Source organism: Puntigrus tetrazona, chromosome 19, assembly GCF_018831695.1.
Source record: "Puntigrus tetrazona isolate hp1 chromosome 19, ASM1883169v1, whole genome shotgun sequence".
Lineage (NCBI taxonomy): Eukaryota > Metazoa > Chordata > Actinopteri > Cypriniformes > Cyprinidae > Puntigrus > Puntigrus tetrazona.
Genome location: NC_056717.1, coordinates 6253960 through 6269430, shown reverse-complemented (window position 1 = coordinate 6269430; position 15471 = coordinate 6253960). Strand labels below are relative to the sequence as shown.

Genomic DNA, 15471 nt, shown 5'->3' with positions numbered 1-15471 from the left:
CGTGATTATAATTCAAGTTTCTTTCATGATCAAACACAACCATATCCTTGTGAAAAAAGGCTTTATCGTACTTTTAAAAAACAAATTTATTATGGAAATAACTTTAAAAGGATAAACTTAATGTTTTTAGACACTTAACTGCATGTTATAAATACAATGCACTAATAGCGGACGTTTATATTACATTTAAGTAAGACTTAAGTACATATTTACAATTACAATCAAGTACATGTGCTTTAGTGTGCAAGTAAAAAGTTTATTACAATTTTAAATGCACTTTAAAGTAAATTTTTATTTTGATATTATACATATAATTATTATTATCAATTATATAAACGTGTAGAGTAACGCTGCTCATTAGAATGCATATTAATAGAAAATTAGCCCTTTATTAGTGCTAATTAAGCATATAATTAAACCCTTATTCTACATCCCTAATCCAACCCAATACCTAAACTTAACAACTACCTTACTAACTATTAATAAGAAGCTAATTAAAAATGTATCTACTGAGGGAAAAGTCTTAGTTAATAGTTAACAAGTGTTAGCTATTCTAAAGTGTTACCAAGTATACTTTTAAGATTTAAAGGCGCGAATTTAAAACAATTAAGCACACTTCTTTTCCACAAGAATACGCACGCGGCGGTGTGAACGTAGTTGTTTTCACCGGAATGTGCTATGTTAAATGATAACACATAACAAGCCCAAGCCAAAAAGCATTAGACGAGCTTCTTCAAACCGATGACAGCCAGAAAATGCGAGCAAGAGCTTTTTCATTTTACGAATGTGACATCTAACATCAGCCTGCCATTAGCACTTGACATCGCTTCCCCGGCCCACCGAGTGTCACACTTACCACGGGCTTTCTGGCTGATTTCCCGGAGAAGCACTTCATAACGGACGGGTTCATCATCCTCGTTAAACACCATGTCATCTGCCGTGATGTTGTCCTCACGCATCTGTGAGTACGGCCCCTCCACGGCAAAGTAGCACGGCCGGTCGTCGTTCTTATTATCGCTGAACATGAGCAGGGCGTGTTTGTGCCACCCGAAATGCCGGTGCATCCTGACCACAAACTCGCCCAGCTTCTTGTGCGTGGGGCCGATGTTGGTGATGGACGAGTACAAATTGAAACCCAGCGCTCTCGCTCCACCCGTGATCATCGGAACCTCCCAGTGCGTGGTGAAACGGGCCACCGGTGAGGCCGGGTAGTCACATCCCGGCCCGATGAAAGCCCAGGGGTTGTACGAGAACTTCAGGTCCACGGCCACGAGAGGAGCTACTGAATCCGAACACACTCCTTCCTTGTTTTCGCTGCTGTTGAAAACCAGTTGTAGATGGTAGCCTGGCAGCAGGTTGGGGTCGGAGTTCACCTTTTCTAGGGCCCAGTTCAAGGCGGGGCCGACCCGGGGCCATGCCCAGGGGTACTCGGTGTTGTGTTGAGGCAGGATGACCGCCAGGGTGATGTTCTGTTGAGGCGGATGGGGACTGAGGGACTGAGGCCGGTTTTGAGCGAGGGGCTCCAGTTCAACCACTCCGAAAGACACACCGCTCAGCAGGACTAGAAGAGTGAGCCTCAGCGGCCCCATCTGGAACGCTTCCATTGTCAAAATGGATGGGAAGAACTAAGACTCTGAAAACATGAAGACAGAGACACACTTGAGACGTGCTTTCGGCAGAAATTAAAATGCCTGTCATTCACCAAATCAATTGCTGACGGAAACTAAATGAGAAAATTGTACACTATTGAAATCCGCAACGATAAGCAGATGTTCTTCAGTGAAAAAAAGATATTTGTGATAATTAAAAGGTTCTTCGCACTAAGAAAATACGGTTACTCTATAATCGGTATCGTGAAAGGTTCTTTGGGAAGCCCATAATGGCTTGGCTACTAAAAAAATAATAGCAATTACGGCTTATATTTAATTAGCATGCCAATTATTAACACATTGCCTGTTTATTAGTAGCAGGTATTCCTCATGAGCACATTCTATATTTTAGCCAATAAAACCTTTCATCAAAGCTGTCATACCAAATTTTGGTTTTAAGACAACCTTGATCTAAGGTTTTGATCCAATTTAAATGTTGACTACTGCACAACCCTAACGACACCCAATACATAAACATAACAAGCCTATTAATAAAAAGCGCAAGTATATTTTTCATATAACTGAACAGACTACGATATGTAACGTCGCCTATTGTCATTTTACACGCCTTCAAACGCAAAGCTGAATGAAAACACCTCGGTTGAACTTCTTGAACGAGACGCAAGTGTATAAGACCGACGGCGTAGTCCAAGCGCGCGCCCTCGCTTTAACCCTTCAACCTAAAATACTGAAACACACTTTGGATATTTAAACAAAACTGAACAGCCAAAGACAGTAGAAGTAGTTCAATAAAACGTTTTTACCACAGATCAGGTCGTCATTTGGTGTCATGATCCCTCTGCGGTTCTTGCCTTGCTCTGTAAATTAAAATCCGTGCCTCGTGAACGCGGCGGCAAAACTCTCAGGGTACACGTTGATTTTTAAAGCTTAAACCCACTCATCCAACTTACAGGAGTGAAACTTCAGTGTGGTGTCCCTCCGCACAGAAATCAGCATGATTTCTCAAGCTCCCCTGTTTCTCTGAATGTGCTGAGGAAACGGGATTCGCGGAGAGGAAATCTGTCCCTTTCCTGGTGCGCATGTGGATTTCTTGGAAACTTTGTTAATGAGTATTGAGGCTTCTTTGGTTAAAAAAACTGTCCTCTTCTTGCTCTTGTCCCGACTGGAGAAGACGGGCAAATATTCTCGGGTGTAGATTTGATTCAGAATGCGCGCGATGTCGCAACAAAAAAGTGCGGTCAGAGTAAAAACCGCGTTCACGTTTGCATCTACGAAACGCAACTTTTTTTATTGCACAGAATGAAAAGAGCGGGGTTGATGGGATGCACGGTCTATCCTTAAAGGCTGTTCTCCTCTCAAGCTCATCCAATGAGTGTTGGGTCAGTCAAAGCGCCGTGAAGCTGGCGCTTCAAGGTGGGAGGAGGAGAGAACTGAGAGAGGGAATGACACAGTGTGCTAGTCTAAGTGCAGGCGGGAGAAGAGGAGGAGGAGGAGGAGGAGGAGAAAGAGAGAGATGTAGAAAGAATGTTCACAGCACTGTTGCGCAGCCATGTGGCATCATTACTCCATTCTGTCATGAGAGCCATAGACAGACAGACAGATAGATAGATAGGTAGACATGCATTCAGATAGACAGACAAAATGCATTGAGATAGATAGATAGATAGATAGATAGATAGACAGACAGATAGATAGACAGATAGATAGACAGACAGATAGATAGATAGATAGATAGATAGATAGATAGATAGATAGACAGGCAGAAAGACATGCATTCAGACATATAGACAGACAGACGATAGATAGAAAGATAGACAGACAGACCAGCTGAAATATAAAATGATTGATAGATCAACACTGAAGGACAGATAGAGAAGATAACTAATAGTTAATAAGCGACGCCTGTGATTTCACCCGAATTCATCTCCCGGATATGATGTTAAAGTTTTGCATACTATTATATATTGTAAACAGAAGAATGTTCCTTACCGCATGATACTATGTAATCCATCTTCAGCCAATCTATCATGTTTTTTCCTCTTCTGATGGTTTTCTTTATTCTTTTTATGAAAGATTTATGCAAATAGTAGTATGGTGTCTTTGCATCTTTAATTTTTGCAAAAGATAGATAAAAGGAAAGAAAAAAAAATAAAATATATGACATCGCAAGATGCTTGCCAAAGCACAGAGATGCTGATTCGCACGAGACTAATGTTATCACGGGACCTCGGTGTTCAGACAAATATAACAGGGTCATTTGCGGAGAAATATTTACTTTACAAATTACAGACATGGCCATTTTGCACGGGATTAAAGTCTCAAACCACCTCCAAAATGATCACAAATGACTTGAGGTCACCAGATAATGGCGCTACGCGACTTCACAGTGCCCAATCGTTAAATAAAATCCCTACTTCTGTTTTCTTTCTGTACAAAAAAGATTTTTGTAGCTTCGTAATATTACGGTTGAACCACTGATGGCAGATGGAGCGTTCAGAGGACGTCTTTCATACTTTTCTGCACCTTGAAAGTGGTAGCCATCAATGGGACAGTCGCAAGCCTCTCGGTTTTTATCCTAAATATCATAAATTGTGTTTCGAAGACAACATTTTACAAGTTGATTAATGAAAAAATTAGCATTTTGGGGTGAAGCATCCCTGAAAAAAACATCCCTGGTGAAACGTACAATTTAGTGTTTTTACATTTAGTTACCCCAGGATTTATTATATGGCTACAGGTGTATATTTTAGGGTCATATATTGCGCGTGTGAGCATGCATTTCAAATGATAAGGACATTTGTGTCTCTGTGATTGCGAATTAATCATTCGTTTAGGAATTACATGGCTGCTTGACAAATGTTTGTTGTAGCTACAAGATGACTGTGCCCTACACAGGATGAGGAGCCACTTTATCATTGTGTAACAATGACTTGACCACTTGCTTGGGAATACACAGGAAAAACAGTTTGCTGGACAGATGAGAAAGCGGGACTTGTCTTGTTGTCCCTGCCACTGTGGAAGTGTTCGGTGTGAGGCGAGGTGAGGTGGGGTCCCTCTCGACCTCCGGCATTTTAATCACATGCCTTTCTTCCTCCTCATTGTTCCAGCTTTTTCGCCCACTTCCTCCCAATTAAAGCGGTCTATTTTTGCGCAGTCCGTTACGCTTTTATTGGCTTGTGCTCCGTTCGGCCTTCTGCGGGAGAGTCTCATCTTGCGCGTCCTCAGCAGCACTCACCCTGACAAACAACTTCCAGATCAATAAAGCACAGGGAGGACTTCAGCCGCTGGCTTCCCGTACACAGAGCGCGCCGGGAAAGACGTGCTGCGCGCCAGGCCAGCACCTCCCGGTTACGGCTGGTCATAAATAAGCAGCGTAGGGAGGGCCGGACAGCTGATAAATCGTGAGCCACTTTCTCTTTCCACGCCTCCAGAAGGACGTACTTTCAAGCTTCTGCCACCGTCCTTGTGACCCAGCTGACCAAATGCCCTTCCATTCGTTCCCTGATTGCCCGTGCTGCTTATCCGGACCCCCCTCGCACTTCGACCTCATCCGGTCAACCACACACATACCAGTGACTACAGTTTCCAAAACAGGATATGTTGCACCCTCACTCATTCTGTCACTCGCTCTTTCTCTGACAATGCTCGACTACTATTACTACTAGTGATCTTGTGACTAAACAACATTAAGAATTGCTTGTCGTAAAATGAATTTCCTTTATGCATGAAATACCAGTTCTCACTATCAAAAAGTATAGTAGGCAACATCAAAGCACACTTCCTTCACAAAGCAACTGGAAGTTGCATTGGCACAAAAAATGCAAAAATTATAAAAAAAAAATAACGATGCATGAATGTTTCAGACGTAGTGTGTAAACGCGATCGACATCCTAAGGTTGTATAACATCAAATATTAATGATTACATTACGAATAATAGCATTTCATAATTTTCAAAGACGATCGATTTTGCTTTCAAAGGTGTAATTTTAACATGAGCAAATTGCATCTCTTTTTAAAAATGCTTTGCGTAATGCATTGGTTTTCACACACTACACTTAAAATGCACTATATACTGCACAGTACACTGTTTAGAACACAGCCTCTCTCTTTTTAGCATTTGCAGGGTTGTTATTACGGGTAACCTCCTCTCATCTCTTCCCTCTCCTCCTTTTCTCCTACGTTCTTCTGTATTACTCACTCAAACTTAGGAGTTCAAACTCCAATAAATCCTCCACATTCAAAGTTCTTTTCTCAGTTACAAACCAACACGAGTGTGCTTTCCCAAAGATGTATGTAATCACTATTTGAAAAAAAACGGAACAGCCTACACACATTCCTGTGCGCAGAAAAAATACGCACAAACTGTTCTTGCTTGTTTTGTTTTGGTCTGGATTCTTCATGGCCTAATGAAACTGCTTCCTCCCTCTGTGTTTCCAGGATGTTTGATGTTTGGAGTGATCTCTCATCCTTTTTTGTGGTCTTTGGTCACTGGCCTTTAAACCTCACGATGCAATGAGAAGAGGTTTGGAATCACGGTGCGGAAATGAACAAGGAGGACATGCTTTTGTGTGAGATTGTGTCAAGTGTCTTGATCTTAATAGCTGTGTAAACATTTCATTTGCATCTCATCTCTCGTCTGGATCGAGAAGTGGTCTGATGCATTACCTCGGCACGGATAAGTCAGCCCTGTAATGACGCTTTGTATCAGCTCAGCAGTGACTTCCTGCGTGTGTACGTGGGAGGAAACTCTCGACTCCCTCTCCCTTTTCCTAACTCTCTTTCTTGCTCTGTTTCCCCTCGGAGCACCTTTACCAGGTCCCTTTAAAGAAAAACACAATAATTTTTTTTTGCAGTGGAATAACATCCTTTCCGATCCTCTGGTTGTTTTACACTACAGCTCTGGCATTTGGTTAGATAACCGCCGCTTTCACACGTTGTTATTTTGCCGCTTTGGTAGGAGATCATTAGGCAGAAGTGGTGCGAGTGTACTTTGGGAAGAGATGTCAGCAGCTTTTGGTGAAGTCTGAATCACAGTATATACACAAAAATAACCTGTGACCTCTCTTACAGCACAAGTCCTACTCATACTCAAGTTTTCCATGGCAACCAGTATCCTTGTTACAAACCAGAAGTGATCAAATGGGTAGATAAAGTCTATAAAAATGCATGATAACTTTAATAAAAACAACAGCTACCACAAATTAATGCATTTGCATAATCTCTATAATATCTATGATATGATATTTTGCACACATTCCATGTTTAAGATATCAGATAAGGGCATTTTTTTTGCATGAGGTTCAATTTTTATCATGAGAAATTGACACCCTGACCAAAAGAAGTCTGCTTGGTTTAAAATTGATTTCAGTGTGATTAGTAGTTTGTGCATCACTTTATTGACGATGGACATTTATGCTATAAAAATGGCTAATGTGATTGTGCCTTAATGCAGTGGTTTCCATTCATTATCCCGGAGTTCCCCCAACACGCTAATTCAACTCGTCAGCTCAATAGTAGAGACTTGAAGACCTGAAATCATTGTGCCAGTTGAGAAAGACATCTGAAGACATTGTTCTACTGTTTCTAAAATTTCTTGACATTTTACTTCAGGAAACCGTCATTCAATTGATTCAAATTGAAAAGAGAAGTAATAAATCGAGGCTGTGTCTTCAGAACATCCACTTAATCTGATGAGTTAACTACATGATCATGTGACAGATAACCCTGGTCAAACCCAGTTTGGAAGAAGAACATGAACGAAGACAGTTCAAGTGAAATAATTATGCATTTCTGTGAAACAAAAGCTACCATAGAACATTAAGTTTGTTAAGGACATGGTAATCAGTCGCTAGGTTCAAGTGACACTGATTCAGAGAATCAGCTCCATTTTGTAGTTTATAACCTCTATGACCGACAAGCCTTCTCTATTAGTGAACATACTGCAAGGCAAGTAAGATATAACTTCCATATCAGGGAAAATGCCTGATTACTGTTTTATTGTCATTTTATCAGCCCTGAGGAGCTGCTGTGATATGGGTGGTCATCATCCATGCAACTGTCAGCTGATGCCAAACATTATCCTGGAAATCTTAGCTATGCGCACCTGCGTGAGGCACGCTACAAGAACAGCGTCATAGCTCTTGTAACCACAAAGTCAAGCACAATTCATCTGGATTTACCCAGATGTATGTAGTTTCAACTATACGCTCAACTATAGGCTGTTATAGGCATTATTAATTACAGGCAGATGTGAGAAATGTCAATTTTAGCTAAGGTTTCTAGCTAAAGAGGCTTTAAAAGATGCAAAGACCTTAAAGCAGGGGCATTCAAACCTGCTTCTGAAGGATTTAGCTTCATCTTGGCAAACTCCTTGGGTTTTAGATGCTGCCGCAGATTGATTGGTTTACACAGAGGCCCTAGAGTGAGGGTGTCCAATCCTGCTCCTGGAGGGCTGCTTTCCTGCAGAGTTTAGCTTCAACACACTTGTTTGGAAGTTTCTAATCTTGAAGGCCTTGCTTGTTTAATTTGGGTTAGAGTTAAACTCTGCAGGACAGTGACTCTCCAGGAGTGTCCACAGGTGTCCAATTCTGTCCCACAGAGTTCAGCACTAAAATAAGTTAAATCACAATCTTCAGGATAACTAGGAGCTTCCAGGCAGGTGTGATGAAGCTAAACTCTGCAGGAAAGTGTCCCTCCAAGAACACGATTGGACAACCTTGATTTAAGCCCAAAACACACTGTACGATTATAGCAATCCTATCAGGCTACGCCCACACAAAGCCAGAGCGTTCCCTATCCAATCTTTTTCCCCCTCGTCTCAAGGAACTGACCCAAAGTGATGTAGTATACATGCCGGGCTAGCATGTGGCGCTGTAACTCTGCATCGGAGATACACTAAAAGCAGAGAATAGGACTTGAACTATGTGCATAAAGCTTGCACGCGGTATACAAACGAACATGGAACAATCTGTTAATGTTAGTTAATAAATAGAAAGTCATTTAATGACATTTATTCATGTTTTTGTTGCCGTTATGTGATGTGGCGGTGTCTGACTGTCTTTGAACCTCTCTCACTGTACGGTACTGGATTACCTCTGAATAGGAGCCACGACTGTTTCACGAAGACAATCTTTCGTCTGGGACAGCTGAAAATCGCACTGTGTGTTTATGGCTTTAGGGGGCTCTGTATAAACCGACCAATCTGCGGGCAACATTTAAAACCAAAGCAGTCTCCCACCAAAAATTATTTTGAAAATAAGTGGAAGGAGAACTATAAAATCTCAGAAAAAGAATGCCTAGCAATCAGGAAGTATGTAATATTACCTGCTGACACAACTGTGGTCAGTGTTACGCTGGCAAAGAAAGCAGTTAATCAACTCTATTTGATTCCTCGGTCTAATAATACAGTTTAGCATAAAAGAGATGAAATGGCAGAAAATGCATTAATACTTTAGCTCTGACAATGATGACAAAATAATTTATTTGCAATCCTTTTAACAACTGATGTAATCGTTTGTGGTTTCCAGCAAAGATGAGGCTCTAGTAGATACACACGTCACCAAGCATTGGTCCCAAATGTCTGTGTTGGATTAAGCTGTCACAAAAATGAACTATATCAAATGTCTCCTTTACAAATGTGTTTTCATCATTTAAGGACATAGTGTGAACGATTCCAGCTTGCATTACACTCAGAAATGCAGCGAGTTCTCACTTTCAATGAGGTGAGAACAATTTTCATGTATTCATAGTTCAACCTTGTAAACCAACTTTATTTCAGTTGGCTCAGTGTACATTTTCAGGTACTGTTCTGGCCAACAGAACAAAAGGCAAAGGCCAACAATGACTCATTTAAAACAGTCTAAAGTTTCGCCATGACATAAGTAGCAACTTCTATCTGCTTTCTCAGAATTGGATAAATTTAGCTCCAGAAGTTCTTCCCTGTCACAGAATCCCTTTCCTTTCCTCAGTGATGGTGGCATTATGGGTATCAGTTCCAGACAACCGAGGCTTTACGAAATATACCTCTATGAAATGTTTAGCAATTGCTAGAGTGACGTCTCCATCTGGCGAAAACCAGACTTCTGCTCATTTATTAGCTGTCAGTTCCACTCTGCCTGTCCTTGCTATATGCCAACCCTACTTTCAGACATCATTATTCCCACTAGAGGCACCGTGACAGAAAAAGGAAGTGGAAAAGGCTTAACTCCTTTTTATGAGAAGACTCATTCACTCCACTCCATCTAGAACTACTGAGACCAATATTATAATATAAAAATTTTTTTTTTTTTTTTATGTGATATAATGCAAAAAATATAATTAAATCCCTAAATGGATCTTGAGGAACAAAAATCTTTACTCATATACACGCACTCCTAACAATGTCACTGCATGCTCTTGATCAGGTCCTGCCAGACCTGGATCATCAGGGGGCTCCTGGGCAGTCTGTGGTGCTATACTTGCCAGCTTTAAATGCTTTGATACATAATGTCCCAGAATTTCTTATTTTAACTTAAGGCCAGTTAAGAGCATCAATGTTTTTGTCTTTTTTCTCTGTGTGGAGCACTGCCTGTTGTCAAGCTAAATGTCACTACATCATTACACAATGAACTCAAAATTAATGTTTGGGAATGTAAACTGATATTTCCTACTATCACACTACAGCAAACAAAAAAATGAAACACTGAAGCATACTGTAGCTAGCAATGCAAAGGACAATTCCCAGGCCATGCATAAAAGACCGAAATGTGTACCTTGCATGCAACGTAAGACACTTTGTCTTGGAGTGTCTGGCAAATGCATAAATGTAATGGTGCAATTACCACCTTCTGTTATTATTTCAATAATTGTTTATCGGATTTAAGATATGGCATGGTTAATTGTTTGTCATGAGTAGAGGAACATGTGAAATTTTAAGCGTATTAGCAATTGGCCAGCAGAATTGGGATCAAAAGAAGAAAATACCTGTTGCTAGGCAGCCATAACTAACCCATAACTGAGATTAGTAAATGTAGTCACATGCCTACATACTGTATACAACTTGTACACAAAGTTTGCTGACAGTTAACAAGAACAGGCTAACAGGGACAGGAAACGGTTGCAAACCTATAAAGGAACAACAACTTAGTAATTTTTCCCAGTTCTTCATTAAAGAATATGCATGTGTGTGAAATTTTAATGCTCATATGGTTAAGCAGCATTACAGCATTCAATTACAGGAGTAATTCACCCTGACAATCTGTCTTCTGTTACTCACCATTTAAGTCATTTCAAAACCATGGTGGAGATTTTCAGCAGAAAGGCACACTATATGACAGATAACATGAAACTGGAACAACATGCAGGTTATTAAATGATTCTACATAAATGCCCACTTGAGTGTAGTGTATGAAAGATGGGTTCAAATGTACAAGTGGTAAATAAATACACTGTAAATGCATACATTTCAGCATTTCAGCTCATTTTCATGGTGTCCCAAAATAGCTGACACACTTAAATGATCTTAAGTTTACCTTAAGATTAAGAATCATTTTTAGCATATGAAGTAAAAATTAGAGTGAGAAAATAGAGCACTTTAAGTACAAGTGTACTGTTTTTAGCATTGCTATGCTAAACCGATGCTATGCTATATATACACACCTAAAGCTCACACACTAGCCTATGCACTACATAGGTGTTTTTCTCACTTCTCTCAGAAGTTGCTTAAAACAAAGTAACACTGTTGCCAGTCGGTTTGAAAGTCACACTTTCTCTTTGTTACCTTGTTATCCCACAGAGTGATTTTTATGAGCTTTCAGCCGATGGCAGTAAATGTTTATTAGATGGCCTGACGAGACAACGCAGCACACACAGACAAACTCACATGCGCGATGTACTTGTTTGCTCGTTGTGATTCTTGCTGTTCTGGTTAAGATCCATCTGCCTTTTGTGCATGCATCTGGACTCATTTTTAAACCCAAAAAATAATAATTCACATGAAAGGCTCTAGTTAGCGGCAGTTGCTAAGGCAAGCATCGTTATTATTATCCCTCACACTCAGAGAGAGGGATTTAAATAAATGTACCGTTTTTGCTACAGTCATGATACCTCAAATCACACAGCTCGTTTGATGAAAGGTGTGCTGTTACTTTTTTGGACTTTTCTGGGTTGGATTTTTAGCTTGGCGGATGATAAAAAAGGGCAAAAATATCCCATATATCCTATGTATACTGAAGGAGGATCTGAGTCATATCTAGAGACCAGAATATCACAGGCTCGGAGGTAGGCTCTTTTGACTCTGAACACCCTATAGCAGCTGCATAGAAACTTATGAAAACCGCATTTAGACACATTAGACATAGCATAGCAACACGGTAGAATAACTGCAGAATATGTCACAAAAACATTTTTCAAACATTTGCGGCCAAGTACCAGCCTGCCTGGATTCAATAAACTGACCTCATGCACAAAACTGAATACTGAGCAATGTTGGAGGAAAGCAGCGTGCTTCGGAAAATAAAGCTTGGAGCTCACAGACTGTAAGGTCAAACTGAATGAAATCTCACCTTTTTAGACACATGCTTGTACTCTTTTCAGGCATTTGTAGACATATCGGCACGGCGGGTGACTGAAAGAGAACGTTACATGTATAAGACATTATAAACCATGACAAATTACAATTTGGTAACACTTTAGAACAGCGTTATGTTAATACTGCATAACAGCATTCTAAAGTATTCTCTTTAATATTAGTATTCTCTAAACAGCATTCTTTTTTTATTCTAAAAGAAACTGTGCTGTAGAAGATTTGAGAGGGCATGAGTAAGATACTGTTTGTGTGATTCATAGAGAGAAGTGCTGCAGATCTACAGGTAGGTACTGCTTGAGGAGGGAAAGAAATATGAAGGATGAGAGTAACAATGTACAGATTGACAGTATTATTGGTTTTTATCATAGATTGTCTCTGGCAAAAAGCTTTCCACGGCACACGTAGAGCTGGGCTGTCTCTTCACTAACGTCTACAGAGTCCCAAAATGACTTGCTTTCATTATCTACAATCACAGCTTGTCATGTGGATACTTTGATGTAGCTATAGGACCCAAAGCACATACAGTGCGCTGTGCGGAGACTCGTTTCTTTTAGGCTAATTTGCCGTGATCACATTTGCTGTGCTGTTCATAAATGAGAGCGTCATATCATGGCTGTGCATTTAAAGGACATGTCAAGCAAAACCCGCAATCTCAACTTCAGATCACGAGCGGTGCCGTTACAAAACATCTCACAACTAGAAACATAAACCCTTTTATTCTCCGATCCCCGAAATAAATTCCACTTACACCGCGAAGCTAAAACGGTGTCTTTTGCATTTTTCTCTGCGCGAGAAAGACATCTCATAGCAGACACAGTTTAACATTCACTTACAAACAGCAGAAACAAATGCCCACCACCTGCAGGGAAAATAACTTTCATAAGCAATCAGCGAGAGAGAGCTGAATATGTATGGCACTTCAGCCAAGATTTTGATAGAAATTGCCTATTAAAGTAGCTCTCTTAACAGCTGAAGGACAGGAAACTATGCCACCGGTTCTCAGGAACCTTCACAGCTCTCAAAGCCTATCTGAAGGTGTTTTTGGCTAGTATCTTCTGTTTATAGGGCTTTCAATCTATTTGTGCCGTCTATTTATCTGTGCTGGAGATGTTAAGCATTACCAGACGCACGGAATTAATAAAATTAGTTACGAAAAACAGAAAAAGAATCACAATTAAATGAAGACGGTAAGAGCTCAAACAAAAAGTAGTTTTAGAAGTAGGTTAATTCTTTTACTGTAAAAGTAGTTTAAGCCGATTACTGAACTAGTGTACATTTCAGAGCAATTACTAATTGAGCTCGTCTGACTCTGAGATACAGCGGATGCTTTCTTGTATTACATCTCAAGCATTTTTCATTTTTAGCGTAATCATCCCACATACTGACCTCTTGGCTGTAAATGTCTGTCCCACTGCATTGTGTGGTTTTCAGCATCCTTGAGAGACACCTTCTGAAAATCTGGTTTCATCCAAAATTGAAGACGAAATTACTAACATTCATCAAACTTGCCACGTGACCTATAATTGGATGAACACTTAAAAATGTCATCAGAAGTAGAATTAGAAGCACATGTCCCTGTTTTATGGACACTATGAATACAGGTATACTTATTTCACATGGGCTGTTTTTTTTGTCGTTGTTTGCCTAATATATAGTAGAAAGGACACAGGCGTATTCTGCAGTTGTTTAATTGTTTATCTGTTGACTTATTTTGCCCTTATATTGTCATATTGCCCTTTGTTTTAAACGTGTGCTATTATATACATTTTTAATAATAAATATTATATACATTTTGTATATTGTGCTGTCACAAAACACTAATGAGCCACGAGAGAACTTGTGCATAATTCGAATTTCCTTTTAAGACATTACTTTAACCCAAAAAGCAAACTATGCTCCCTTCGAAGTGGTTGTCTTTAAAATGTATCTTGTGTAATGCCAGGCTATCAGCAATCAGGAGCACATTTAAAAGTCATTTCATTTCGTATAATAGGACTACTTTCTAAATTACATTCGCCATCACAATGTTTTAATTATTACGACGGAGGCTATGATTAAACGACGCTCCACCTGCAGCTGTAGTGTAGAATTGGCGGGACTGCTTCTTTTGTGTTTACGGACAAGACGTAATGACGCCGCGCCGTGCTCGAATTTCCCGCGAAAACCGTACCGCTCAAATTAACAAGCCGTTGTGAACCGGCCTAAAGTAAGGCGATAGTTTTAAACGCTCACTGGTTATGTATTTGAATCGCTGCAGCTGTAATCAGCGTCAAGCGTCAAAACTTCTCTCTTGGTTCGTATTGTATTGTATTGTGTTGTATTGTGTAGCCCCGCCCACCGCGACATCTCATTGGTCTTAATGATATACACGTGAGGCGTAGAAGAGAAGACTCTTAAAAGTTTGGCAAACTTTTCTGCAACTTTCAGTTTTTGAAAATGGCGCCGTTATTGACCTGTTTCTCCTACCCGTCTGTTTTATTTTGAATGATTTTGTAAATAATTTTAATAGTAATAAAAAAAAAATATATATATATATATATATATATATATATATATATATATATATATATATATATATATATATATAGTTGTGATTTTTTTTTTTTTATAATCAAACTGCACGTTGAATTAGCGTTCTGTATGAAATGCGCTATACAAATAAACCTGCCCTGCCTTGCCTGCCTTCAAATGGTCCAATAATCCAAAAACAAACTCTGCTCTCACACCGAAGGCAAATGCACTTTAACAAAAATAATGAACTTTGGCTAAACGGGGACCATCTGCTCAGCTCCAGGAGGGTAATTGGGCTGATCTGGTCTCGTAAACACTGTGGATAAGAACGGCATAAATGTCTGGTTAGAGGCAATTCTGGTCCGTGCAGGCGCATTTTATGTTTATGGAGCCTCTGCAGATCCCCTTTATTGAATCAAATGTTTTTTAGTGTCAACCCATCCATATTACACTGAGCTTAAACAGAGAGAGAGAGAGAGCCCTTTGGAGGTCACCAACAGATGTTTAACCAGTTCTCTAACTAAACCAAACTAAACCTCTCTATCAAACGATTGACTTGTTTAATACCAGCTGTGGTTGTGATATTTCGTGGCTGGGAAACCACAGATGAATCAAACCGCGCTTTGTTTATGGGGGTGCATCGTTAAATTAAGAAAAATGTTAAGAAAACGCAAGAGGTGATTAAGATTTTGAAGCTTTGGCGCCTCCTGCTGTCTAAGAGTTTCACAGGGAACCAGCAATAACCTAATATTTTTTACTAAATTAAGTTTGTATTGCTCCATCAT

The 15471-nt window shown here is 39.9% G+C and overlaps 1 protein-coding gene and 1 long non-coding RNA gene across 2 annotated transcripts in view; both read right to left on the bottom strand.

Moving 5' to 3' along the window:
• Nucleotides 1–3048, bottom strand: part of npr1a (natriuretic peptide receptor 1a) — a 77878-nt gene extending 74830 nt beyond the window's left edge. Inside the window, exons 1-2 of the mRNA XM_043218022.1 lie at nucleotides 2414–3048; nucleotides 857–1633 (exon numbers count right to left, since the gene is read on the bottom strand). Coding sequence (XP_043073957.1) covers nucleotides 857–1604 — 748 coding nt within the window. The 5' untranslated portion in view covers nucleotides 1605–1633; nucleotides 2414–3048. The remainder of the gene's footprint in view (nucleotides 1–856; nucleotides 1634–2413) is intronic.
• A 2428-nt stretch (nucleotides 3049–5476) lies between these two features.
• On the bottom strand, nucleotides 5477–14425 carry LOC122324219. Its single transcript, XR_006247115.1, has 5 exons — nucleotides 14246–14425; nucleotides 13562–13633; nucleotides 12153–12214; nucleotides 6277–6430; nucleotides 5477–6112 (listed from the first exon to the last, which is right to left on the bottom strand). It is a non-coding gene; the product is annotated as an uncharacterized LOC122324219 (long non-coding RNA).
• Between the last annotated feature and the right edge of the window lie 1046 nt (nucleotides 14426–15471).